General features: G+C 40.0%; 1 protein-coding gene across 4 annotated transcripts; it reads right to left on the bottom strand.

Annotated features, from left to right (window-relative positions):
• Positions 1–904: 904 nt before the first annotated feature.
• Positions 905–24,113, bottom strand: CTTN (cortactin). Of its 4 annotated transcripts, XM_027457999.3 has the most exons (17): positions 23,979–24,113; positions 21,745–21,828; positions 21,236–21,309; positions 19,718–19,847; positions 16,362–16,472; positions 15,590–15,644; positions 14,927–15,037; positions 13,943–14,053; positions 13,223–13,333; positions 11,855–11,965; positions 10,057–10,112; positions 8,886–8,955; positions 8,435–8,583; positions 4,571–4,660; positions 4,287–4,476; positions 3,303–3,374; positions 905–2,703 (listed from the first exon to the last, which is right to left on the bottom strand). In XM_027457999.3, exons 2-17 carry the CDS (start codon positions 21,826–21,828, stop codon positions 2,567–2,569), a joined length of 1,662 nt encoding a protein of 553 aa, XP_027313800.1. In that variant the 5' UTR covers positions 23,979–24,113; the 3' UTR covers positions 905–2,566. The 4 variants fall into 4 exon arrangements, with proteins under 4 accessions (XP_027313800.1, XP_027313801.1, XP_027313803.1 ...); XM_027458000.3 differs by lacking the exon at positions 11,855–11,965; XM_027458002.3 differs by lacking the exon at positions 13,943–14,053.
• Between the last annotated feature and the right edge of the window lie 2,623 nt (positions 24,114–26,736).

The raw sequence follows: 26,736 nt of genomic DNA, 5'->3' as shown, positions 1-26,736 counted from the left end.
TGGCTCACCCAAAGTCAGACAGTGACTCAGGAAGGCATCCATTAACAGAAATTAATGGGGCTCACTTTCTTCTCGCATTAGTTACCCGCAAGGAGGGCTGTGCCAGCCACTCTGATGATGAATTCAGAGAGTTTAGGGTGTTTTTCTTCAGAAGCAAGTGTTTCAGCTAGCTTGAGCAATTACTACTGATGAATAAGAGTGATCTTAAAACTTCAAGAATTTAATACATCTAATCTCATAGTAGCAAGAGTAGTCATAACACTGCTACCTACATACGATTGGCAAAGTATTAAATCAATCTAGCAGAGAACTTCTTGCCACGTGGTGATACTGGGATCAGTAGCTTGAATTAGAGATCAACACCTTCTCCATTAGGTGAGGCAACACACAAATACACTCCCCAAACTTAATCCTCATAATGCTGATGATAGTGTCACCTGATGACACACAGCATACACATGAGCCCACATATGGTGCAAGTCCTTCTTTCCCTTTGAGGCTTTCCCCTCTGTGCCCAAGGCTAATCTCTCGCTTCCCCAAAATTACTGCAGTTGTTCAGGGACCTTGAGGAAAACACAAAACGGGAGTGAAGAAGGAAGCGTGGTGGAAGAGCAGCCAAGAGTGCAAAACCTGGCCTCCCTACTATCTTTCAGGCTACATAATTCATACCAAAGCCTAGAACGAGCCTTGTACCCATGATTCACACAAAAGGACCCCAGAAGGGCTCCATGCAGCAGCCACCTGCCCCAGCCTTGCAATTCCCTGGTACCAAGCACCACGCAGCGGCTCTCAGAGGAAATATCATTCGCTGTATGCAGGCTGCTCCTAGATGCATCTTGAGATGAGATGAACCATCCAAAACAGACTAACAAAGCAATTTAAAAATACAAAAATATTCCATGCAAATGGTTCAAAAAGTTTATTGAATATTTAATTTACAAAAATCATATCCCCTCTATGAGGTGTTCTATGCAAAATTGGATAAAATAAACTGCATATAAAACCCAACCCTAGTAATGCAAATACAACACAGAAATGAGACCATGGAAAGGAAAAAAATATATATAATCATGACATACATATGACATTCATTAAGGATTGTCCCAACCATCCAAGAATTGGTTCAATATGATGCCTTCCAAGATACATTATATATTTTACCATTTTGTACAGGTCTTCTATATTCCATTGGTCCAAATTTACAGTTTATAAAAATTCTCTGCATTCTTTCTTAGCTACCATACCAGTTCTGCCATTCCTGTTTTGATCAGAAGGTGGAAACAGACAGTACATACATTTAACATGTGCACTATTAGATGCAACTTACTATCTTTGGTAGGGACTCTAAATCTGCTGTGAAGTCAGCTTTCTAGAATGACAAAAACTTAAGTTTTAGATTTGGCAAAGAACAGTTTTAACTCCATTGTTTAGCAGAATGTTACTGGCAGTTTTTGTAGAACGTACAAAAAAATACAGTTGTCTCTCGTATGGTTTAAAAATGGAGAATATTTATATGGGTTTTAAATCAAATTATTTGCATTAATATTCCTCAACTCAAATATAGTTGTATAAAATGTTACTACTGCACAGCAGGCCTGCCTGTTTTATTGTATGAACAAAGGATGCATTGTACACAGAATGCAACTGCAATTCCATCTTGCCTTTTTTCCTCCTGTTTAAAGCTATGAGACTACTCCTGTAGGTAGTCACACAGATTTGGATGCCAGTCTCCCTTTGAACAAGTAGGAATTTCACTGAGTGACTCAATACTTGTAGAGTAACTTTTTCAAGTTTTTCTGTGAGAGAGGGGAGGGTGGAACAAACCAAAGATGTGAAGAAATTCAGGATAATCAGTGCTAGAATGTTTGCAGCCCTCCTCTGGTATTACATGAAGAGGAGTAGCAAGGTCAGGAGGAAAAAAAAAATTAAAAAAAAAAATCAATGCATTAACCAAGAAACTTCACTTTAAAAGAGAAGGAAAAAGTAACCAGACTGTTTCCTTCTTAACACTAATATTCCGTAAATATTGGACAGTACTTGATTAACTGCCATTAGCTGCAACTTTCAAGCATTCTCTTTGCTTTTTCACACACTACCTGGAAAAGAAAAAAAAAGTTATGCCCCTCCCCAGTCCTCCCCACCCCCTTGCTTAGTGGAAACGCAAATAACCTGCATAGCCATGATTTTCTTAGCTGAAAACATTTAGTGGAAGACTAACTAGACTTAAACACTAGGTAAATCTGCTCACTTATGAGTAAAACATGCAATATTATGACAGACAGCTAATCGTCCTCGGAAAGGCCTTTTATGACAATTGCTAATTTGGCAGAGAAGAAATGTTTCCAAATGCATGAAAATCGTTTTAAGAGCCTTAGTGAAGAACATTGTAGTTACAATATATTAGCAACTTCTGTGGCATAAACATTTTAAAAAGCATCAGCAAAGTATTAAATATAAAAGCAATATGTATATACCCCTCCATCCTCAGAAAAGCATCATGATTTGTAGTGTATTAAGTCAGATTTATTGACTGGGGAATTAAGGCATAACCAGTAGACAATAGTCTCTATTGTCTCAGCTCCACATAATTTGCTGGAAACAACCCATATCGGCCTTTGCAGACACCCCTCCACCAGCCATCATCGATCATTTCTATGTTTGTGATGATGTCATCTGGATCAAAGGAGATCTCGTCATCACCCGCTGGAGAGAGAGCAGAAGAAACTCAGTGTTTGCACAGTGGTCCGCGCGACAATCTCACTATCAGCCCACCATCACTAAAGATAACACGAACATCCAGAACCTTCCTCCCTCCTGGCAGGGTGTTTGAAACAGCACAAGGCAATACCAGCCTGTAAAGATGCTGCTTCCTCATCCTCAGCCCTGACATGGTGCTTGGTTCTTACCCACTGCATTTTTAAGAACTGCAATTGTTACCTAACACACTGAGGAACCACTTCACTTTCTTGAACTGTCCTCAGAATCAACCAGAGGACTCTTAAACAATTACTCACACCAAGGGTTTAATTAGAGTGTTAGCAATCAGGTAAAAAAAATTTTTTAAGCACCCATAATTTCTAAAAATGGTGGGTAGTAACTTTCAGAAGTGTCTGCATGCTACTGCTAAATATCTATACTGCTAACTATCGTCTTGTTAAACAATCCTAATTCTTCATATCTTCATTTCATATACTACTACAAGAAATTACAAGATGGAAGGAAAATAAAAAAAAAAAAATCTTGTTTTATCTTTCAAAGAAGAGTATTCAAAAGACAAGTTTAAGAACAAGAGCTTTGCTTACCAGCCTGATAATCATAAAGGGCTATGGCTGTGATTCCAAGTTCATTTTCATATTCATCATAAGCATTTTCTTCTAAGGGGAGAGAGAAAGCAAAGAAACAAATTAAAAGCATAAAGCATTCTACCTATCACCCCAAATTCTTTTCTGTGGCATTCCTCCTTTCATTCTACTGCTAATCCACACAGGAAGCATGAAATTATGCAGATTTTGAGCAGTGCTGACGTACCTTCTGAAATGGATTTTTTTTCCTAATCACACACAATTAAAGCCTGACAGGAAGTGTTCACAACTAGACATTTAATACAGTATAAAATAAAAATTATTAGCTTTATAGCACTAAAAGAAGTGGCAGAACAACAACTGAGCCCAAGATAAGCATGTAAGAGACTATTAAACACAAATTGTTAGGTGCGCATGTTTGGGGGTGTGTGTTAAGTGGTCTGTTCAGAATTTCCACATTCTTGTATCAAAGCAAGCAGGATTTTAGTAACCAGAAGAGCTGAGAAAAACAGCAATTCAGAAGAACTATATTCTTTCAGTACCGTTAGTTTTGGACATCCTTACTGCACTCCCTCATAAGCATGGAACACACTACGTCAATTTCAAAGTCCAAGAACCATTGACAGATTTTTTTGCTTGCCAGGCCAGCATTGGTTCAACACACGTCTAAACTCAATTGCTATGCTTTTTTTCTTGCATTACACAGGGTGGAAATGGCTACTCTTTTTGAACCGATAAGCTAGAAAGCACTGTAATTATTCCTACATCATCTCACAAAAGTTAAGTAATTTCAACTCTGCTCTAGCCATACCTCCATCCCCTAATTAAGGTTTGTTGGTGGGGTATCTACAAAGTCTCATCAGACAACAACTTTAGAAAATGAAGGCAGTGTGATATCAACTCAACTATTTATTAAGTTGTTGCCCAGGGGAGTCAGTCTTCATTTTTAAGGGCTTCTTTCACACGAAAAAACAAACACTCTACCTGCTTGGTAGTGGTCTCCTGCCCCTGCCACTTCATAGACCGTCTCGGGTTCGTATTCCGCCTCTCGCTGACTCACTGCTTCTTGGTAGTCTGACTCTGCAGCTTTGTAGCTGGGCTCTGGCTCCTGTGCAGCTGAGTACTTTGTGCTGGAGTTCTTGTAGGCAGACTCTGCATCATAGGAAGCTGCATCCTGCAGAAACAATCAGAGAGGGTTGTCCAGATTTTGTGAAGAGGTTCTTATACTTAGGATCAAAAATGAGGCACTGATAGGGATATTAACAAACCTCATAGACTGGGCTTGAGGGTGCCTTCTGTTCAGCTGGCTGTGTGGTAGGAGACGGTGGTGGAGTCTGTTTTTTGGCTTTAGCTTGCTCCTTAATTGAAGAGAAAGAAAAGCTTCAGTGTAGTTTAATCATTGTTTAATGAAAGAAATAAACCCTCCAATAACAGAGAGAAACAACACATTTTGAAACAAACTGAAGTGAGCAGGGAGCAGAACGGGCCTGGATTGACTCCATCATTAGACCTGCCTGGGGGTTTAGACTGGCTGTAACAGGAAAGCCTCAGCAATACTGCAAAGCAGAGGAGGAAAAAAAAAATGAAGAAATAAAAACTGCAAAGTACGTATGGATACATGAGTTTAAAAACAGAGTACCCAATGTTCTTTGGCACACTTCCACAGGAGCTGCAGGGTTTCTGTGTTCAATATATTCATTCTGTTCATTAGCTGATTGGGCCTCATGTACCATTTTAGCATAAGTTTAGAGAACCTGAAGCCCCCATGTTCTAATTATACAACTGATATATTGTCCTTGATGAGAAACGATCCTGTAAGCTCTTGCAGGTCTGCCAAGAGCCTGCCAAAGCAAAAGACTGAATAGCTCGTACAAAATTAAATCCTATATGCTGACAATGAGGGGTTCAAATGTTCAGAAGAGTTCCATGTGGTAGAAATAGAAGTATTGCTATTGTATTCTGCAACACAAAGAGCATGAATCTGAATCAACCATTCTGGCACTCCAGCACTTCACACTGTGCCATCCCACCTGTGAATCGGAGGGCAGAACCACAATTATCATTAGGAAGCCATTCATTAGGAAGCTGGCATACTGCACCCAAAAAAAACAACATTGGTTGCATAATTTTATGAAAAGTTTATATTTAAAGACTGTCAGCTAACTATTTTATTTTGCCTCTCTTTACCACAGAGGAAAAGAAATCACTGTACCTAGAGTCAAACTTTATTCTTTTCTTTTTTTTTGTAGAAAAGAACTGAGAATACAAGTTATGAGAGACTGTGCTCTCCATTTGTTTAGGTTCATCAAGCCACAACTCCTCAGAGAATTCTAAGGAGAAATCACAGACCAGAGATGAAGTGGGAGGACTTTATTGCTAAATAAATAAATAAATAAATTCCTTTTTTTTTTGTTGTTTTTCACAGCTTAGAAAAAATACATCAAACAAAGAAAGCAAAATGTGTCCTGAGAACAGAGACAGCTTTGAAGACCAATTCAAAGCTTATGCTGTGCTTTCTGAAAAAAGTCTGTCCGGATGCCCTTTCTCACTTTAACTGCTGTGCTACAGATGAAAAAAACACTAGCAAATCATCTATTTAACTCAAACCTAAGTTTGGGGAAAAACTAGCTAGCATTAATCCATTAACAAAGTGAAGCACTGTATAATGAATCATTACTGAGTAATTTGTCCCATGAAATTGGTCTCTGCAGTCTAGACTGCAGTTTAAGACAGGCACAGCATAATTGTCATAAGGCATTTAAATTGCATGGTCCACCTCAGGCTGCCTCCAAGGTGGGTTTCTTCCACAAGGAAATGCTCCATGTGCAACAGCATCTTGCATTGTTCTCTAGCTAAATCAAGAGGCACTCATTGATTGGTAACAGCAGTTGAAGAAGAGCTCCCTGAACACCACTTGCCTATGCGACATATGTGAAGAGCAAAAAAGAAAAGGATTACCAGTAAACAGGATTCTTGAAGGAATGCAGCCCATATGTACATTCCCATTGTGGGAGGGCGTGTGCCCACATACTTTCTTAAAGTGAGAGAACTTTCTGTCTGTGCAAGGAAGTTCTCTTAAAGAAATAGCTTGCTTAAGTCAAAGTCCCCCGCCCCTTCACAGCAGCTGTGGCTGGTACACTTGCATCCTTCCCCTTTTCACATTCAGCTTGTGAGTATGGGGCAGCACAGCCAGCATCATCTCAGCTTCCCCTTAACCTCATCCTCCCTCCCTCAGTGCCTAGAGAACCACACAATTAACCAGGGAGATGTTCAGTCTGGAAGAACATTAATCATCTGGTTATGGTGAAATTTAAATACCAGTTTTGGAAGAAACTTCAAATGTGTCCAGGCAACAGAATCTTTGATGTAGCACCAGAAAAATCAAGCATAACGGCTTGAATTTAACCCACACTTACAGCAAAAATAACAGTAGAGGCAGAAAGCCATTTTGAGAGAGAAAGGAAAAGGAAAAAAAAGACAACAGTTCACTGACTCATGAGGACCTGTGCTACTACATTTAAACCCTTCTGGAGAACTGTTTCCTCAGCAGGAGGAAATCTCAATGAAAAACCTGAAATGAGAAGCAAGAGCTCAAATTCACCACCCTCAATCCACAGATCTTACTTATGAGCACATTGATCACACAAAATGAACAGCAAGAGAGCTAATGGAGAGGCTGATCTTCCCACACTCTTTTGACTACAAATCTGATAAAATGAAAGGGGAGTTGGACCAATGAGAATACTAAGCAGAAAGCCTGGCTTTCTGGCACACACATCTCCTCCTTTCTGATTTAAAGAATGACTTTAGCTAGGTTGGAATAGGAGTAGTCTCTGAGTCAGTAGGAGTCATCTCTGAGAGCGATTCAGCATCCATAGCACAATGAGGATTATGTCAGGTTCGAGATGAGTGAGACAGACGAATTGTTACACAGGTCAGCCTGACAGAACTGAGGAAGTCCCTGAAAGGCAAAGGCAGCCCAATACCAAAATGCACAGGTAACACCGGTACGATGGAAGCTAGCAGCATGTTGTCCTGCCTAACCCTAAGCAAAACCTGCTCGTAGCAAAGGTGCAGAGCAAAATTGAACATAATGTACAAAAAGTAAGGAAATAGCAGTCCCCAGTTATGAGTGTTGTCTAACCACTACCTTTAGTTTCTTGGTGATGACCTACAAAGATTCAGACAGGCTAACTGAAAAGACCTAAAACCACCAGCCACCTTGTCTGAGAACTAAGCAGAAGTAGCAATGATGGAATGTGGAACTGCCACAGAGGGTCTGGACAGACTGCAACGGCAGCTTGCATGAAAGCTTAGAGCTGCAAATATCAGGCCCTCAGTATTGCTAACGCTAAGGCACCTCAGGCATTGTGTAAGAAAGCAAACGAACTAGACACGAAGGACTAGTCCTCCCACCTAGCAGTAGATTTTCACCAAACATGCAAATTCTATGAAGCAGGTAAGACATATTTTCTGACTAAACATCTCCTGGAATTATTTTGCATATGAGTAAGACACAAATCACTACATTTTTAAGTATGTCAATGCTAAAATGTCATTTTCTTAATTCCCAAACTGAGATTTGGATGATTATTTTCCCTCACCTCATGGGTGTGGCATACCAATGGATGATACCACCTCAATTTTCAACAATATTGATTCCAAAAAAACACACTATCAAACTTCTTGAATGAGCACTCATGAGGCCTGCAGGGGACCATTGTCTCTCCCCTGACAAAGTCCTTGATGTCCATGGGAATCTGGTATTACCAAAAGGCAGATGTACAGTACAGCTAAATTAGGGCAAGAGCAGACTACAGAGATTAGCACCAAAGACTAGCTTACTTATTTCTGAGTAAGCTAAATGCCAAAATTATATACACTTAAGTGTTACTCCATCACCATATCTGATGTCTGATATATATATGGTGCATGTTGGTAGATGGTGGGTATTGTGAACAGGTGAAGTACAGGCAGGAATACACGCAAACACACACACACAAACAAAAGAGAGCTTTATAGCCTAGCTGGAAAGAAAGAAAATGTCTTTTCTTCAGAGAGTCTCTTTTCATCCGACTTTACAGTGAAACATATTTGAAATGCTATCCAAAAGAGACTTAAATCCTACTGACCTCCAATTTCCTCCGAGCTTCTTCCTGTTCTTGTTTCTCCCTGGCCATTCTTTGTGCTCTCTCAGCTTCTGCCTTCCTTCGGTCTTCTTGTTCTTTTTCCTTGGCTAGGTTTTCAAAGTTAGCTCGGATGCTGCTTGTTTTATTAGCAACTGTGACATTAAAAGAAAAAATACAAGTAAGTCAAATGTTGTTTAAGGTTCCAAATAATGGTAGCCTGGAATTAGTTTATGGTACAAATTTTAGCAAAGGAAAAAAAAAAAAACAAGGAAAAAAAAAAAACACAGAAAAACCTCTAACAGGAAGAGGAAGACAGTAGCTGAGGTTGCTAGAGACCTGCAAAGAGAACGGTTCCCTCTAGATGATTCTTACACATCACAGCTGCATCAACAGTAACAATCTGGACTTTTGAACATATCAACTCCAGAGAATGGATTTGGGGACAGTGCCTTACCAGCTTCTATTGGCTTGGTTTTCTGATATGTTGATGACGGTTTCTCAATATCTTCAAAAGTTGCTGCATTCTACCCGCAAGGAGGAAAAAAGTACATTAACAAAACACAAATTCATGAAGACATTCAGACAGCTTCAGTGTGTGATGTATTTTTTTTTCGTATCGCCCCTACAGCTTTTTTCACAACACCAAAATAAAATCAGGAAGAATCAAAACTTGACAAATGGAATAATTATTTCTGTAAATCAAACTACTTTGAGTTATTCTTCAGGGACAGTCCTAAATACATTAAAATCCTACTAATTAAAAAGAAAATGTAGTTTATGAACAGATGACTCATCAGAACTGAAAGTGAGACAACATCTTAAACATTTATTGTGTATACGTTGATATTGTATTCCATACAGTGAAAGATTTCTACCAAGGTAAAAGCATCCAGTTCTCTTATGTAAGAAGATACTGTTAAATCAGAGGGAACATTCTGAAAACAGCATGCAGAATATGAGGTTTTTGTTTGGTTGGTTTTTTAAATGAATGGTCTCGAGTCCTGCAGCCGCAAGTAAAAAAGAATCCTACTTTCAAATTCTTCTACTGTCTCATTTTAAAATGTCTTATATGAAGCTGAGAGTACACGTTCATTAGGCAAATCTCAGTGTGGACTTCTTAATTTTCTAGCTTTTTCAATTTAAAAATGGAAAGGCAGAAAGGACATATGAGCTGCCCTACCTTTCACTGTTACAGCATACTGAAACAAACTCTCATATAGAGAAGTGGGCAAAGTTGGTAAATACTTGACACTTATTTTAAGCAGTCCATTAAAAAGATATTCTAAGGCATCAGCTAGTTGCCAGAAGATGTGACTGAAACTGAGGAATTTATGGATTTTATTCTTCTTTCATACAAATTTTACTATTCCTTAATTTCCATGCTTCATCTTCCATACTTTAGATATACGTATATATGCACATACTACACATATGTAAACACATACATGTGTGTATAAACTAGCATCATGCTCATTTACTTTAAAAGATTTGGAACAAATCACAGAAGAACTTTAATGATACACTGAAGAAGCATCCAGAAATAGAAAGCTGAACACTACAGATCTAACTATACTATTTTTTATCCCTATGGGCTATTTAAGTCACGGCTGTTTTAAGTAACTTACCTTATCCATCCGATCTTTCTGTACGCCATACTTCCCACCAAATCCTTTTGAATAATCTAAAAGCAGGATAAAAAGGTCAGAGTGGGGAGTTTTCTGTCCATCTTTCTGCCAAACGCAAATAGCCATTTCAAGTGCAAATAGCCATCTCAGCTGCATGCAAAGATACAGTGACAGCCGCCAAAGAAAATGCAACTTGTTTTTTGATGCAGGAAGGATACATAACCGCAAGAGCCTTCAGGTACACCAGCAGATGAGAGACTGGGGGCCACATGCATTCTTTGAGAAAACATTAAGCTGAGGACTGATAAGGTATCAAGCAAGGAATAAGGGATGAGCCCTTCTAATGCATCACTTCTGTAACACAGCCTTTCACAGCAGCAATTCTTAGCCCTCTGCAGAAATCATATAACCTAAAGCCACTTTTCTTTCCTTAAGGAGTGACATCCAGTCTTCAGTGACCACAGAGGTTTTATTTTTTTTTTCTCCTTAACTTGGTAAAATCTATGAATGGCAGAAAAATGTAACAAATTTCTTGTTCCGGTGGATTTGGTCATGATACCCAACTGATGAATACTAATGTCATTGGTAATAACTACTGCTACACACATGGAAAGGGGCAGTTCCACAAGACAGCACGAGTCTGCGACAGCACACCACCATGGAAATGGGGTGGCCCTGCTGCTCTGTACCACCTGTGAGCTGCACACTCCTGCTCTCACCCGATGCTGACTCTAGTACTTGTTATGCTCCAGAAGCAATTTAATTCAGTAGTGGCATAAAAAGAAAAAAATAGAAGAGTGACTTTTTGATGTTTCTAATGAAAGAAACTCAAAGAAAATTTTTTCTTCTACTCAAAGAAATGTGCGACTAGCACCAGAGCCAGTGCAACAGAAGAAGCAAGAGTGTGTGGCTGGAAAAACAGCACTTTCTGGTGGCACCGAGCTGCTGAACTGTATGTAGGAACATGCCCTTAGACTTTGTAAATGAACAGGCTTTTCTGTTGTGTTTTCCCTAAAACACAATTACAATTACTACTTCTCCTCGCAGTTCGAAAACCACTTGGGTCCTCTAACCAGTTATTTTAGTGTTTGTACTTGGGGTCTGCTAAGGTACGTCTGACACTCTAAGTTTGAATTTGTGTCACTATTACACAGGAAAATACTGACTATCAGAATGAACAACCTCATTCTCTTCAGCTTTGTATGTATTTTCAGCCAGAATAAATATACTACACTTACATTTTCCTGATCCAGACTTCTCACTTTAAGATAACGGAAAACCAGGAATTCATGGTTTGTACCCCAACTATTTCACAATGAATAAAGAGAGCATTATAACAGTATTTGCTCACCCAAGAACCACAAACATTCCCTACTTCTTGTTTTAAAGACTACAATCAATTTTAAATGATCTTGCCATAATCCATTGCTTGTTAAGGGTTACATGCATGGTCCTGATCTGAATATTTTTCCACCAATTTATCCAGGCAAAGTTTCACATTTAGACTCTAGAACTGGTAAGAATGTCATTAACATCATACTAATAATTATATGTCGTTATTATCACTAAATGCATAATGTTTTAGAGCTGTTAGCTAAACATTGGATATCGTTTCCTGAATACAGGCTTGTTTCACGTAACATTTTAAGAATAAAATGGAAGAACATTGCTAGATCATGTAGGAACAGAAGCGCAAGAAAGTGTCTGCACATTACTAGCATTGATCTACTTAGACAACTATTTAAGACTGTGTGAGAAGTGGCTGCACTGTTAAGAAAGTAACAAGTGAAAACGGTGCCTTGTTGAGATTCATGCTTGGCTAGTTTCTCCTTGTATTCAAACCCCACAGCAGATGGGTCCTGCCTTTCTGTCTGTACACCAAATTTCCCTCCGAAACCACTCTTATAGTCTGAAAAAGCCACATGTAATACATTAAAAACAAAAGGAGGAAAATAAAAAAGTTTAGTCAGAGACACTCAAAATAATTTTTGCAATATTTCTCAATTACCAATAATTTTGAATGGTGAAAAAACTCTCAATAGTCTTTTGTACAAGTAAATTCAGAAGTTTCCACTTGAGACTAGGAAGAGGTCAACATGATTTATCAGACATAGGAACACCATTCTGAAGTCACCAAAAAACATCACTTCTCAACATTTCTCATACGATCAGCATAATGCACTTGCATTTGATCAACATTCTGAACACAAACACACACATAGGTTATGTACCAAAACAAAACAAGATACAAAAGGATCAACAGTTAACGATGAAACGAGCTTCTTTTCATCAGTGGGGTTAACGTTTGTATGCTACAGATCTGACTTTTTAAAGAGATGTTCACATAGGGCCCACGGAGACTACCCTTCAGATATTCCTAAACAGCACTGCCTAATGGAAGAAGCGATATCCCTGCTGCTACACAGCTTGAGGAAAAAAAAAGCTCTCAGCTAAGAGCTATGATCATTCCCTACTGCTGCCTTACAACAGGAATCTTAATAAATTATATAAAATGAGGGCACAAGAAACAGGGCTTCAGGTAATCTTCTCACAACAAATCTGTGGGAACACCCAGAAAAATAATATTTTGAGGATCACTTTTAACATAAGACATTTTAGCTTAGTTAATGTAATTAAGTTAAGAGTGGTGGCAGGCAGCTAGCAATAGCTGTTTTGGAACTTTTCTTTTGGGTACCAATCTTTCATGGGAATAGGTATCTTGCAGGCAATGAGAAAGGACAGCATTAAATACTAGATCTCCCCTGCAAGGAAATAGGGGTATACACAACCAAAGCCACAAAAAGGAAGATTATTTGTGAAGATCCTCAAGGAAAATACAAAGAAATCACTAACTTGTGGTTTGTATGAATGAACTGAAAAAGGAAAAAAAATTATCCAGGCTACCCAGACTTGTAAGGCTTCTCCAGTGAGAACTCATCACTAAGTCTGAACTTTCAGGGACTTGTTATCGGATGTGTTTAACCTGCTTTGCAGACACCAGTTCAACTAACACACAGCAACAGTTCAAACACGGAAAAATGAGATTCATGTTAGCACTGTAAGACTGTAGCTAAAGATACCAAGGGAAGGAGGGTTCACACAGGGATGAGAAAAGTAGGTATTAGAGAAGTTAGAAAGAATGGCTAAGAATCTTGAACTGATATACCTTTCTGGGATTCATGCAGCTGCACTTTCTCCTGGTGATCCCAGCCAAGTGCACATTTGTCTTGTCTGTCTGTCTGCACACCAAACTTGCCTCCAAACCCCTTCACATAATCTGTATGCATGAAGTTTCAGAAAACATTACTGCAGTTTACGATTGTAAATAGTATTTAGAGAAAAAAAAAAAAAGTAATGTGGCAGATATGCTACTGGATAAGCTGCCCTTTCATTAATAGTTTCACTCTTTTTCCCCTGCTACACTACCTCAGCCAAGGGGAAGGAGATCATCCATTCAGTAACTCTAGGATCACAATGCAAAGAAGCACCACAAATTGAGTGTTGATTACAGCACTTAGACTCAATGTTCAGAGACTTGAAGAATCTGATGTGCTTTCCATTTAGACCCAGATACCTAACACATATATATGCATAATATAGATATATAAATAATGAAGGATTTGATACTGTCTCTGAAGACCACAGATGTGTGCAGTTACACAATTACTTCAATAACATCCATATGGACATAAGGTCCCTTGGAAATCACAATGTGAAACTCAGGGACCGTTTCCAATGCCTTCCTTTACATCTAAGGGAAGTAGAAATCTACATACACAAAATGCAAACACACATTTACCACCACCAAAAACAAAAAAATTACATTTTCCTATGTTGGAAAGTCTGATTGTTTTGAACCGGTATTCTTAAATAAGATAATAAAAACCTTTCTGTGATTCATGTTTTTCCGTTTTGCCTTGATATTCAAAGCCAACAGCACTTTTGTCCACTTTGTCCTTGTCAACACCATATTTACCACCAAAGCCCTTGGAATAATCTAGAGATAAGAGTGAAGAGTTTTGTTTGTAAGTGTTCAACAACAAAATTTTACCTTGACAAATTGTGATAATCAGATCTGCTAACATTAAATTACATATTAAAAGAAGCACTGATATCCCTGGTTAATTTCAATTCAGGACACCAAAGTCAAATTCTTCAGAATACGTTCTCTCAGGATGGAAAATAAAATGGCATCATATGTAGTTCAACTACAGGGTGATATTGGCAATTCTGGCTATTGACTCCTAGATAATACTTTAAGACACTTATAGCAAAGTGAACTTCAAGAATCATGTCAGCAACAGCCTGTATGCTTTTAAATAAACAACCCCTTCTTCTTTTTTGCACTTTTAGAGTACAAATATTTATTTGAGATAAAGAGAAAACAGATGGCAAAAATGTCAAAATTTTTCAATAAAATACTTGATTTTTTGATCAGATATGCCTGGAAACCTGATTAGCAACCCAATATTTAACTCCAAGCACTACCAATTCTGATTAATGCTTTATTCTACTGACAGCTGATTCTTTTAGAAACAGTCCTCTGTTGTGGTTAAACTGCTACCGTCTCAGGTATTTTAATCCACAGCTTTTCAAAAGAAGTTGCAAAAAACTCTAGACCTATATGCCCTGCTTCTGAAATAATGGCAGCTGGATCATCACTTAGTACCAGTTAGAAACTAGGTTTTAGGTTTCTTTTTCAGAAGTCAAAGTTTTTAGCAACATAAATTTTATAGTGTTAATTTTCATCAGGCTGGGAGTGCAACAGATGAAATTATAAAAAAAAAAAAAAAAAGCATTTTACAGCACTGCCTGTCATGAATGCCTGCCACCTCAGAGTATGAATCTATCAACATATGTGTCTACTCACCCTTCTGTGATTCATGTTTCTCAGTTTTACCCTGGTAATCAAATCCCACTGCACTCTTGTCCACCCTGTCAGCTTGTACTCCATACTTTCCACCAAAACCACTTGAGTAGTCTGTATGGAGTAAAAAATAAAAATGAAATGAAGCAGCTTTCAATAGAATCATATCCTAGCCATTAGTGGAAAAAAAACTAAAACAAAAACAACACGGTTACTTCAGAACTCAAATGTTACCCTTTAGCACACACAATTAAGTTCAAATTTAAACTCAGAAAATAAGGTGTGCAATGGTCCTATAGTTTATTATGCTTCCTCTAAAACCTAATCCTATTTCCGATAGGGGGCAATACAGCAAAGAACAATTCCCAATCTCTCTAAAACATCCCCAAACACCACTTCTACAAGATGAACAAGACTCACAATGACACACTATTTCATTTTATTAAAACTCTACCAACTTAGAAATTTATGAAATTGCTTTGAAGTTCATTCCTTCATCTCCTTTTTCACCCAAACCCCTCAACACCTGATTCACTGGTAATGACATGTTGAGGCTTTACTGAACAATGTCCTTCACAAGCAAAAAAAGAGCGAATATCTATTTTAATATTTTTTTAAAAACAATTGTTACAAAGGGTGTTTGGTTAACTTTTCACACCACTTTACCTTTTTGGGAGGCATGCTTCTCAGTTTTCCCCTGGTATTCAAACCCAACAGCCGACTGGAGGAGAAATAAAAATTCATGTGACAAAGTTAGATATTAGTAGAAAAACTGCTGTCATGTCAGTGGACAAACAGCACAGAAAGCTCTTGCATCTTTCCAAACTGTTCTGACCCTTTTGATTGGAGCATAAATACCTACTTAAAACTTACAGGCCATATTCATTTACATGATAGTCAAGTGCATTTTTTTGGTTGTTTGCTTTTTTTTTTTTTTTTTTTCTTTTGTCATCCCTTGCCAAAACAAATTTTCCTAGCAAGATTCTCTTGTCTTGCCAGGTTCAGCAATTTAGCGCAACAGAAATTCAGCACAACAGAAATTCAGCATTTCCGCACAAGGGGTGTTACACAGTCTTGGAACAGCAAGCCAGTTATCCTGCGCAGTAGTTCACGTTGCAGTACAAGACAAACCATCCCCAAATCCTTCCTTCTGTAACAGTTACATTGATTTTTTTCCTCTCCAAAGCTAAAGTACAGATTTTAATATCTCTTTTCAGCTTTCTTTTCAACTCTACTCAATTTCCCATGAGGGCTTTTGTTTTGCTTTAAACAGAAATTTCTCTCTGTAACAGCCCGTGATAGCTTACTGCTACACTTCAAATATATCAGGAAGAAGAGACCACACCAGCATTTTAAGGTATTGGAATTTTTCACTGTGTGTACAAGTTGATAAACTCAATGACTTCGAGTAGCTGCAGTACCAGAAGAAATTGCTTACCTGGTCAACTCTATCAGTTTGTACTCCAAACTTGCCTCCAAACCCTTTCACAGAATCCACTTGGGAGCAATGCTTAGAAAGCTTCGATTGATATTCATGCCCAACAGCTGACTAAAAGAAATTGGAAAGTTCAGAAACAGGCAGCAGTTCTGTCCAGTTCTGTATGTAAGAGAAAACATGGCACCAAGTGATCTGAGGATAAGCTTCCTTACAAACCTGCACTGCTTCCTGCTGAAACTGCCTTCCTTGTGAATCACTACTCACTTGAGCAGGCTTTACGAGGCTGTCACCGTGCCACCCATACAGCCTTAGCACAGGAAGTGCCAAGTAAGAACTGGGCAGAAATGACTGCATTTCATGAAGACTGTTTTACACCCTGATTTTTTAACTTCAAACCACAGGCATGAAAACCAGAAAGATACAGGCAAAATCTAGATGGTGCCATGCCAAAGTTAAACCAAGGATTAGTTCCGGATTAAATATGCAGCCTTGTACTTAGGCACATAGCTACGGGTCTGTTTGAGCTGATAACAGATTGCAACCAAGCACAGCCACGCTAGGTTTTCTGCTGACATTGCTTTAGGGAGGCACCTTGATCTTCCGCCTACATCAAATTTACACGTCTACTCTCTGTACTTTCTCTTCACTTCAAAAAGGCATCACAGAGTGGAGCAGCACGTCCATGGCAGGACAGAGTTAGCCCTGCCACAGGCATGCCAGCCCCACAGCCTCCTGTTTGTGGCTGGAACATGAGCTGAACACAGCAACCCGAGGAGCAGAACCTGTGCTGTCCCTGGCTTCGGGTAGGACAAGGGGATACGTAATTACACACCTGAAAGTACATCCTCCATGCTCACGGGTAACACTTTCCAGTGTTACATTAACCTAGTGCTAGGGCACCCTCTGAGATGCTGGCACTGGCACTGAAGCCAAGCACCCTGAGGGGTGCTGCATAGCGTGCCAAGATGTCCCCTCCTGTCCAGTGATAAAATGGAGCACCAGCCAGAGCAGCTTGAGATTTGCCACTTTAATCTGACATCCCAGGCTGAGAAGAGAAGACCTCACACCCCGCCACACATGGACTGCTGCCAGATGAACGCCGGGCCCAGCCCAACACTCTGCTGGCACGGCATGGCACGGCAGCTTCCAGCACCCAGCCCCTGCCTTTCATGATATCAGCACACACCGCTGCGGCAGCGCCCTGCAAACACTGTCCCATGCTCAGATCTTTGAGCAATGAGAAACTGCTTGACTTGTGGCAGCAGCAGACAGCTGGAGCAGGGCAAACTAATCTGATGACGCAAGGTGTCTAAAAAACATACGTAACTTGAGGGGGAGATGATTTTACACTATTTGCCTTGTTCTTTTTTTTTTTTTTTTTTTTTTAAGCAAAATATTACTGTGTGTAACAGCTGAGTGGCTGCCAGGTAACAAGGATGTCACTAGTAGTACATTATCTTATGAGCCATATAAAAGCCCCTTTCTTTTCCTGACTGATGCAGTCATACTCGTGTTTATTTTGCAGTTGTTCCGTGGTAGAATAACTGTTAAACGTGATGGAAAACACACACTTCTTCCTCCTTTCTTCTTCCCTTTACCCATTAATCTATTGGAGACATGAAGCTCAGAAAATCCTACGTTTTATGTGATCCCTCATTTTTACCAAATCGAGGTAGAAAAGGTTAAGAATGCTTTCTTTACATGACACCTGAAAAAAGAGAATTCCTTCCTCCATTTCATTAAATACCAAGCATTATAACATATCCCTTTTTGAAAAAAATATTTCAAAAAATGAAGATTTTTCTTCATAAACTGTATTTCAGAGTAAATGACCCTGTTAATTCCTCAGTAGAACACTCTGCTACATTTTAGATCAGTTATGGGGCCTGGCATATGGAATTATATAATTGTTCATTTTAGGACAGGGTCCGGGTTTTGTCCTAAAAACACCATGACCAATGCCACAGTAACTCTCATTTATTTCAGCTGGGTCAAGCCTTAACACAGTATAAGGCCTTCCCTTAAAGGGAACATTCTTACGATGAGTTTTTAGAACTATGCTTACATGTAAGCAAGCTTCATTTATTAAAGATAAATTATGAATGCCTCCTACTACCAATATCTGAGTAATATTGGTGGTGGGAGGACACAACCACCAAATTTTTCCAATTAATTTTGGCCTACAGGAAACATCACTTTTGTTTCTTTCTTTTTATTTTTCCCATGAACAGAGGTGAGGCATAAACCGCTGACACCAGAGAACTACCCAGCTACAGAACAGGCCTAATTATTGAATCTGGTCAGCAATTCCTTTCCCAGACTCACAGTTAGGTTAGTCTATTTCAAAGGCCCACTGAGAATTATGCTGCAATTTACCCTGGAATATGGCAATCCAGTAGGAATTTAAGGCTGTCACGTTACTGGAAACACAGAAAGTAAATTAAGTAAGAAAACAAAATCATTCTTATTCAGGAGACAGTGTGATTCTCATTTTAATAAAATATGTGCGAGAAACTAGCCAGAATTTGATATGACTGTCTAATTACCACATGGCTAATGGAATTACCTTAAGAATTACCATTACCTTTGTTAACAGAGTGTATCTTAGCCATCAGGTCCTTATGGAAAGCATTATCATCTGACTGAAGTACAATGACTTTTTTTTAAATACTTGGATTACTTGTCACTGTTCACATTTATCACTGCTTAAGAGCTACCCTCTAATTTAAAAGAAGCAGCACACCCTTTTCGTCACTCTTTGGCAACCTCAATATGCATAGAAGAGCTGGCACAGTATCGAAATTAAAAAAAAAAAAAAAGGCTAGATTTATTCATGCATGAAGTACTTTCTTAATTTAGAAATATACATTTAGAAACTTGAATCTTGACTGCAAGGGAATCCACCCATGATGTAAGAAAGCAGACTTGCTCTAAAGACAGTGCAAGCGTCAAACACACACATGTGGAGCCATGGCACATCCCAGAACTTCCTCTCATCATTCAGATTCCTTATCTGCCTCCTGAAACACTTGTCCCTAGTACTTTATATGTTTTAGTTCAGTTCTTCCTGTAGTAGAATTTTCACTTAAATAAGGAAGAGAACGTGATGTTCTGACAGATTTGGGTGGTAGAGGTCATAAGTAGTCTTGTTATAGCATTACAAGGCAGATGAGCCATGGCTCTATGTAACTTACGCCGTGATCTGAGCTTCTACGTCTGTGATTCTGGCAAAGTTGTGACTCTGGCAACAAGTGACTTTGCCTTCAACAAGCTTAACTCACGTGTGTAGTCATGCTGATCACAGGCATGGCAAGACAAAGCTTACAATATCATCTCAGGAAAGCATGCATACTTACTTTATCCATGCGATCTTGTTCAACACCAAATTTCCCTCCATAGCCATGGGAAGCTTTTGGTCCTGTTTCAAGCTCCTTTTCTTTGAGGTTCTGGTGTTCTTGGAACACATTCTCTCTCAGCTGATGAATACTTTAAAGACAGATAATTAAACAGCAAGTTTTGCTAAGAAAGTTTCAAAAGATAACTTCAAAAAGATGCAAAATAAAATGTAAGATGGTATTTTAAAAGTTGGACAACTTGTATTTTTGAAGCCCTTCCCATTTTTCCAGTGCACAGAGCACTTCCTCACATCCTGAGAATCAGAATTTATTCCACTGCAGAACACTGTCTGAAAAAGAAATGAAAGCATTGGTTTTAAGACTTTAACACAGAAGAGGATTTTGCTATATGAAAAACCTTACAATCAATTACCTTGAACTTATGTGTGCCTCAAATATATTTTCTTCTCATGTCCTAATTTAAATTCTTTCCAACACTTTTTATTTAGATGGCAGAATAGGGATCATCTCTTACCATACAGTCCCTATGGTAACAAGACTCTGATTCCAAATGAGCATTTTGGACATAACTGTAACGCAAAATAAGGATGCAAAGAGACATTCACTTCTTCCCCAAGTTCTCCTGCAATACGCAGGAACTGAAGCTGCAGCAGTGCAGGCTATACACAAGGACAAGCCCGGATGGTTTTCCATACCTTAAAACGCTTCCCACTTGAATTTAAAGCTTCCTCATGCACAACTCAGCCAGTAGGTGTCATCACTGCTCTCCAAAGATTGCAGAGCATAACTGATCCCAGAAGCAAGCCACACAGCCCAGTCTCTCTCCATTTGCAACACTGATGGTATTTGTTCTTAGCATTACATCAGGAGGCTTGATGCCCCAGAAATACACAAGAAAAACCAAACGACCACAAACCACAATCACGGACTTTAAAACAGTTTTAGGAAATCTGTGATTTAGGAAGTTAAGAAAAGTCTTAGACACTTTTTATAAGGAGGATGAGATTCAGATGATAGACTATTTGTCTCAAGTAGCCTTTATAACGCGTTCATTTAATATTGTTTATTTTTATCCGTCAAAGGAGTTCATTTGTTAATTTACCAGCATTTTTAGGAGTTTGGTAGCAGTTTTCTAAACAAAGCCTGAGAACTAAGAAACTAAACCCTCCCTTAAAGTGTCATATGCAGCTCCTCAGAACACCCAATGCAAACTTGTCCCCTGGCAGTATTGGCTCTTGCACCCAAAAATAACAAAGAAACTTTACAGACACAAAGAGGCAGGAAGAACAACACTGCCAGTTAAAAATCAAGATTTAAGAGTCCCTACTTCATAATTCTGATTTTAATTTCAGATCTGAAGATACTGACATATATGAAAGATTAGCAATCTGGCAAATAATTAGTCGTCTACAGACAGTCTTGTTTTAATTATGAAGATTCAAGTAACTGAGAACATGAATTGATTAAAAGTTGCCTGGGATTGTGACTACTAATAAATTTAAAAGAGAGCTGCTTTACTTGATGTGCTCTTGATGGCCGGATCCTTTCACAGTTTTAGCCCCCCAGCGCTGTTCTTTCTCACTCACATCATTCTGTGAAGGACACATAAAAAAGAGTTAAAAACCCAAAGACACCACTAATTATCTGCACTTCAGAGTTCACAGCAAAACCCGTCAGAAGTTGGCAAGATTGAAGAGTTAGAAAACCCACTATTTCCGCCTCCACTTCTCTGCTGCGAGCCCTGTGCTTTTCCCAATGCTGACACACACGGAGCACTTCCTGTACCCAGAAGCTGCTGCTCCAAATCGCTTCCATACAGAAGTGATCGGTTCAAATCACTTCCATACAGACTTCCCTGCAGCACCCAGGCCAGACAGGATAGTTTTCTTTGTTCACCCCACACAGAAAATCCTAATTCTCCCTCCCTCCAGGAGCATGCTCCCATCAGTTTAGATACAACCCCCCTCCTGAAGAATTACTCTTTAACATTATAGTTCCAGTGAATGGATGAAATTTGAAAGCCATACCACAAAATCAGGATCCGTCTCCCAGTCATCAGCTCCGTCATCCTGACTGACAGAAATGGTGTGCCCTGCAGTAGCCTTCCACATCTGCAACACCACAGAAGAAGCACTGTCACGCTCCAGTTACACAGAAACTCATTTTATGTTCTGTACAAGCTATTGGGAACTCTGGATTATTTCTCCATCAAAGTACAAGAATTGTCATCGGCTCTCAGGCTGTCTTCTCAAGCCGGTTTGAAAAACCACCACCCTGAATTTTCCTATTGGCACTGCAAAAAGGTTAGGAGTAATCGCTCATGTGATTTTAAAGAGACCAAGGAAGCTTTTCCCTGACCAAATCAACATGTGCCTTTCCTACATTTGTTAGTGTCACATTTTAAAGCTCTGCATTGAAAGATTTCTGCTCAAGCAGGTCTCCTGGTCAATGTCCACTCCTGAGGAATGCTCCAATTCTAGACCCCGTGTGTACACTCAAGGCATAGCAATAGCTGTTTTTTCCCCAGCTGTTAGTAATGATGACCATGATACTGCTCACTAGGCAGCATAACCTCCATGTGCTTCCTGTGATGTGTAATGACTTTCAGCCTTAAAAAGACTTCCAAACCATTTTAAGATGTTGTGTGCAATCTAGACACTAGTCTGCTTGCCTGCAACAACAGGGTATATTATTACATTTTGTAGATAATCCCTTGTGAAACGTACACGTACTCAGTGGCCCATCTGACTTTCAGCAGAAATAGAGGGTGAGAGCTGGCGTACTGACAGCCAGAAGCAAAACTGGTAAAAAGGCAGGCAGCAACATCCAGAAACAACAGTCAGCAATTCAGTGGCTAATTATTTGGGGTGTCTCACTTTCTGGAAACCTTATACCCTGCAGAGTATTGAGTTGGACACTTTAATTAACCTTTCTGAAAGTGACCAGCGAACAGAACATCTGACCTGCCTGGTGCTAGTGCCTGCATTTCACAGCCCTCATTCTAGAAAAATTAAACGTGGATATACTTCTAAAAAGCAAAACAAAATCAACAACAAAAAGCTTCTATTTTTTCCCAGCTTTTTCAGGTATTACACCATTAGAGTACAGCTCTTTAACATTCTCTCACTCTGTGTACTTACCTTTTTGTTTTCAATTAAGAATAGCTTATAAGGATATTTAGTATGGACTATTTCATTCACACAAGCATAATCCAGAAGGTGGAATGGAAATTCCCTTTTAGATACATAAGTAATAATCCACAATGAAGGTTATAGAGCAAAAAAAAACACCACTTCCTCTACAGCCTAGCAGAATAAACCAACAAACCAGTTTTATGGAGCACTTCAGGAATCCCAGAACAATGGCAACAGAAAAATAAGCAAACCCAGGGTAGTAACCACTGGCTGGTCTGGAAGAAGGGTGTAAGAGTAGAGATGACAAAAGAGCAGCATTTTTCCCTTCCGCTTCGGATATTCTCCATCTAAAGCTTTTTCTCATGCTATCACATCTCAGGTTCTCCTACTCTTTAGTTTGCCATGCAGCCATCACCAAAAACAAATTTCTTACCAAAAAAGTGTCGGAAAGGAGAACTGAAGCAGCTCAGTAACGAAACTGGGTGTGAGGTCTGAGCTCTCACTCGGAACCAAATGCAAACTTATGGCCACTGCTTTGAGGAACAGCCTGTACCCTCCATCCGTGCCATACACAGCAAGTTACCTGTGTTCAGCTCCCAAACATCAAGGGCTGAATTGTGCCTGTACACCCACAGGGCTGCTTTACCTATCCAGCTGGATGGAAGGTCAATGCTCTTCCCTGAGCACACAGTTACATCACTAATTGTCTTTTTTTCCTTTCTTCCTTTTGTGCACCCAGCTGTGCTCGGGCATTTAGCAGCACAAAGGCAGATGCTCAGCCCTGCATTCCCCTGCTTCCTCCTCGGCCTCCTCCAAGCTGCACCCGAGGAAGGGAGGCTTTCGAGGGCTTTCCCACGCACATCCTCACAAAACCCCAAACCCGCCACGTTTCTCCCCAGCTCGGCCCTAGCCTCGACGAGCAGGGGCTGGGGCCCACACAGGCGAACCCCTGAAGGAATAAACCCACCAGGAAAACCCACCGGGACGCTGCGAGCTCCGGGCGAGCCGCCTCCCACCCACCCCGAGGCCCCGCGGCTGTGGGGGACCCCGGCCCCGCTGCCCGCAGCCCGGCCGCGCCGCCCCCCGCTCCCTGCGGCCCCTCCGGCCCGGCCCTGCCCGGTGCTTACGGTGGTGGCCGCCGGCTCCGCGGCTGCTTCCCTCCCCTTCCCGGGCGGGTGGCGGTGCCGGTTTCCGCTCCTCCCTTGCTCCCACTTCCTCTTCCCGCACGGCGGGGCGGCTCCAGGTGGGAGATGGCCGCCCCGGGCCGCCCCGCCCCGCCCCGCCCCGCGCCCTCCCCTCAGCCCGGCTGCCACCCGCAGCCACCGGCGATGCCCCGCCGGGCCTTGTGAGAGGCTGCACGCCGCGGGTTGTGCTCGCTTTTTATTTATTTGCTGTAGTTGCTTTTGCGCCACGTCTTGGAGCTGCTGAGGGGAGGTCCTGAGGGGTTTCCCCTCGCATGTGACCGCTGGCAAGGCGGCTGAATTGGACGAAAAAAAGCTGAATTCAGACGGAAAGCGAACAACGCAACCCGCACCTCGGGTTTTAAAAGGTCAAGTCACAGGTGATGGTACCCTGTGGGTAACATCTGCCAGTGCTCACCGCCTTTGAAACCCTTAGAATACTTGAAGGGAACCCTTGGAGGAATAGTTCTAGGGGAAAAATACACATACACCAACTGCCACTGTAGCGAAGGGTGATACTATGAAAAAAATCCAGGGTACTTTCCAAAAGGTTTGGAGGCAAACACATGACTTACCCATTGCCAGCTGGAGCAAGAGCTACCCAGTCACATGGAGCCCCTTCACTGTGCAAAGGGGCTTAATGCTTCTGCTATGAAATATAAGTTACTCTGGACTTAAAATATAGGGAATATTAAAAATTAGGCTAAACTTACTCTAAAACAGAGGTCTGCTAGAGCAGAAAGCAGGCTCAGAGAACCTGGATCCTCTCTGTAGTATTTCTGTTACTGTTCGTAAGCCTTTTCAGAGTATCCATCCACCCTGATTACATATAGGAGTACTTGGATACAGATAAGAATACACACAACTTTTTATATATATATAAATTTTAATCTATCCATTCCTATATGCCATAGAACTACACAGTGCTGCTACCTTAATTAGACTAATTGCCATTTGTGCAAAAACAACTAGTGCAATAAAACTATGATCCCCCCCCCCCAAAAAAAAAAAATACCAGCAAATTATTTAGAATAAATGCCAGGAAAATAAAAATCTTCCTAGCTGAAGGCAGTACAGTTCCTGAATTTCAACCAAAATATCATCCTCTAACTCTTTAAACACTGAAAAATGAGCACAATAATACTTAAACACTGTATCTGTGTTTAAGTAACTGAAAATTATTTCTGTTCCCCCCCCCCCCAACCCCTCAGTATACTTAGCTCCAGCAAGTTTCATAGCAAGGGTCATGCTCTTTTAAATATAGGACAACAGCAGGACAAATTCCTCTGAGGAACAAGTAGGAAGAGGCCAAGCACAAATGCTGCTTTGAATCACTTCACATGCACCCCACTTTAAGTTCTGGCATGATAAATCACCATTATCCATATAACACAAAAGCAACTTCTTGTCCTTTAATGCTGCACAGCTTAAAGCATCACTTTTCTCCTAACATCTGTTCTTAGATCACCTGCCCTCTAAACATGCAAAAATGGGAAGTGTAAAGTTCTCAAATAATTCTATCATCTCTTTATTGCAGATAAAAAGTGTTCTCACATTTCAAAACACATACTAACATTTTCACAGCACTTTACAACTGAATCCTTTAAAGACATTTGTCATTTTACAGAAAATTGCATTTAATCAAGCTTTAAATAAAGATGACTGTAACTTATCCATGTGCCTTTTACACATACACTTGCAACGTTTTTCCTTGGGGGCGGGGGGAGTGGAGGAGTTATTGAAAACAGAAGTTTCTTGGGGATGGTGATAGCTTTGCTGTGTACCTCAGGAAGAAGCCAACAGTTTTACTATTTTGTGAAAACTTTTTCTACTTCGCTCATTTATTCTAGCTCTCATGTTGATTCTATTATTCCATAAGTCAGGGCTTTACAGCCTTACAATAATAACCTTATTTTTCACATTTTACAATGTCTAAACCACATTGTTCTCACTTTTGAGAAGCAACAATACATGACTTTGAACACCTACCATCACATCAGCTACCAGAGATGTGATTTTTTTCCTAAATGATGAAGTTCAGCTAACAGTGAGTCAACATTTCCTTCTGCACTTTCATTTTAGCTTTTTCTATATAGATTTTTTTCTGAGAATATAAGAGACTGCAAATTATCAGACAGTGACATATATAGAAAAGCTAGACAAAGATGAATTATTGAACGTTTAAAGCATTGATCACACTCTCTCCATTCCGTGCATTCCACATCCTGCTGTGAATCTAGAGGACATGATGAAATGTGCTTCAATGACTAAGCAAGTTTACTCTTCTGTCTCCTCATCTGCACAAGAAATATTTTACAATATATTTAAATTGAAATAAGCAGTCCTATTATGACTCAATTTCTCACTGGTTCCCTAGACTCCTATGTTTCTCCCCAAATATCGCTACTGTCAATATCATTTTATTAACAAAGCTACTATATAGAACAGCACTTCAATCTTCTTCACATGGATCAAAATACACTAATGTTGTATGATAGATTGCAGGGGGGAGGGAGGAAGGGTAAACCATAGCTCTAACTACTAGAAGTAGGTAATAAAGCATTTTTCTTCTGAAAATTGTTTTTCAAAAAACTGGTGACACGAACTTGAACAACTCTGAAGAAAACATCCCTTCTAATGTAACATTTTTCCACCGGAGAAGAGCAAAATTATCATTTGAAACAAGACCTACAGGGCAGCAAAG

The sequence above is a fragment of the Anas platyrhynchos genome, chromosome 5 (genome assembly GCF_047663525.1).
Source record: "Anas platyrhynchos isolate ZD024472 breed Pekin duck chromosome 5, IASCAAS_PekinDuck_T2T, whole genome shotgun sequence".
In the NCBI taxonomy this organism is placed as follows: domain Eukaryota; kingdom Metazoa; phylum Chordata; class Aves; order Anseriformes; family Anatidae; genus Anas; species Anas platyrhynchos.
This window is presented reverse-complemented; position numbering and strand designations above follow the sequence as displayed.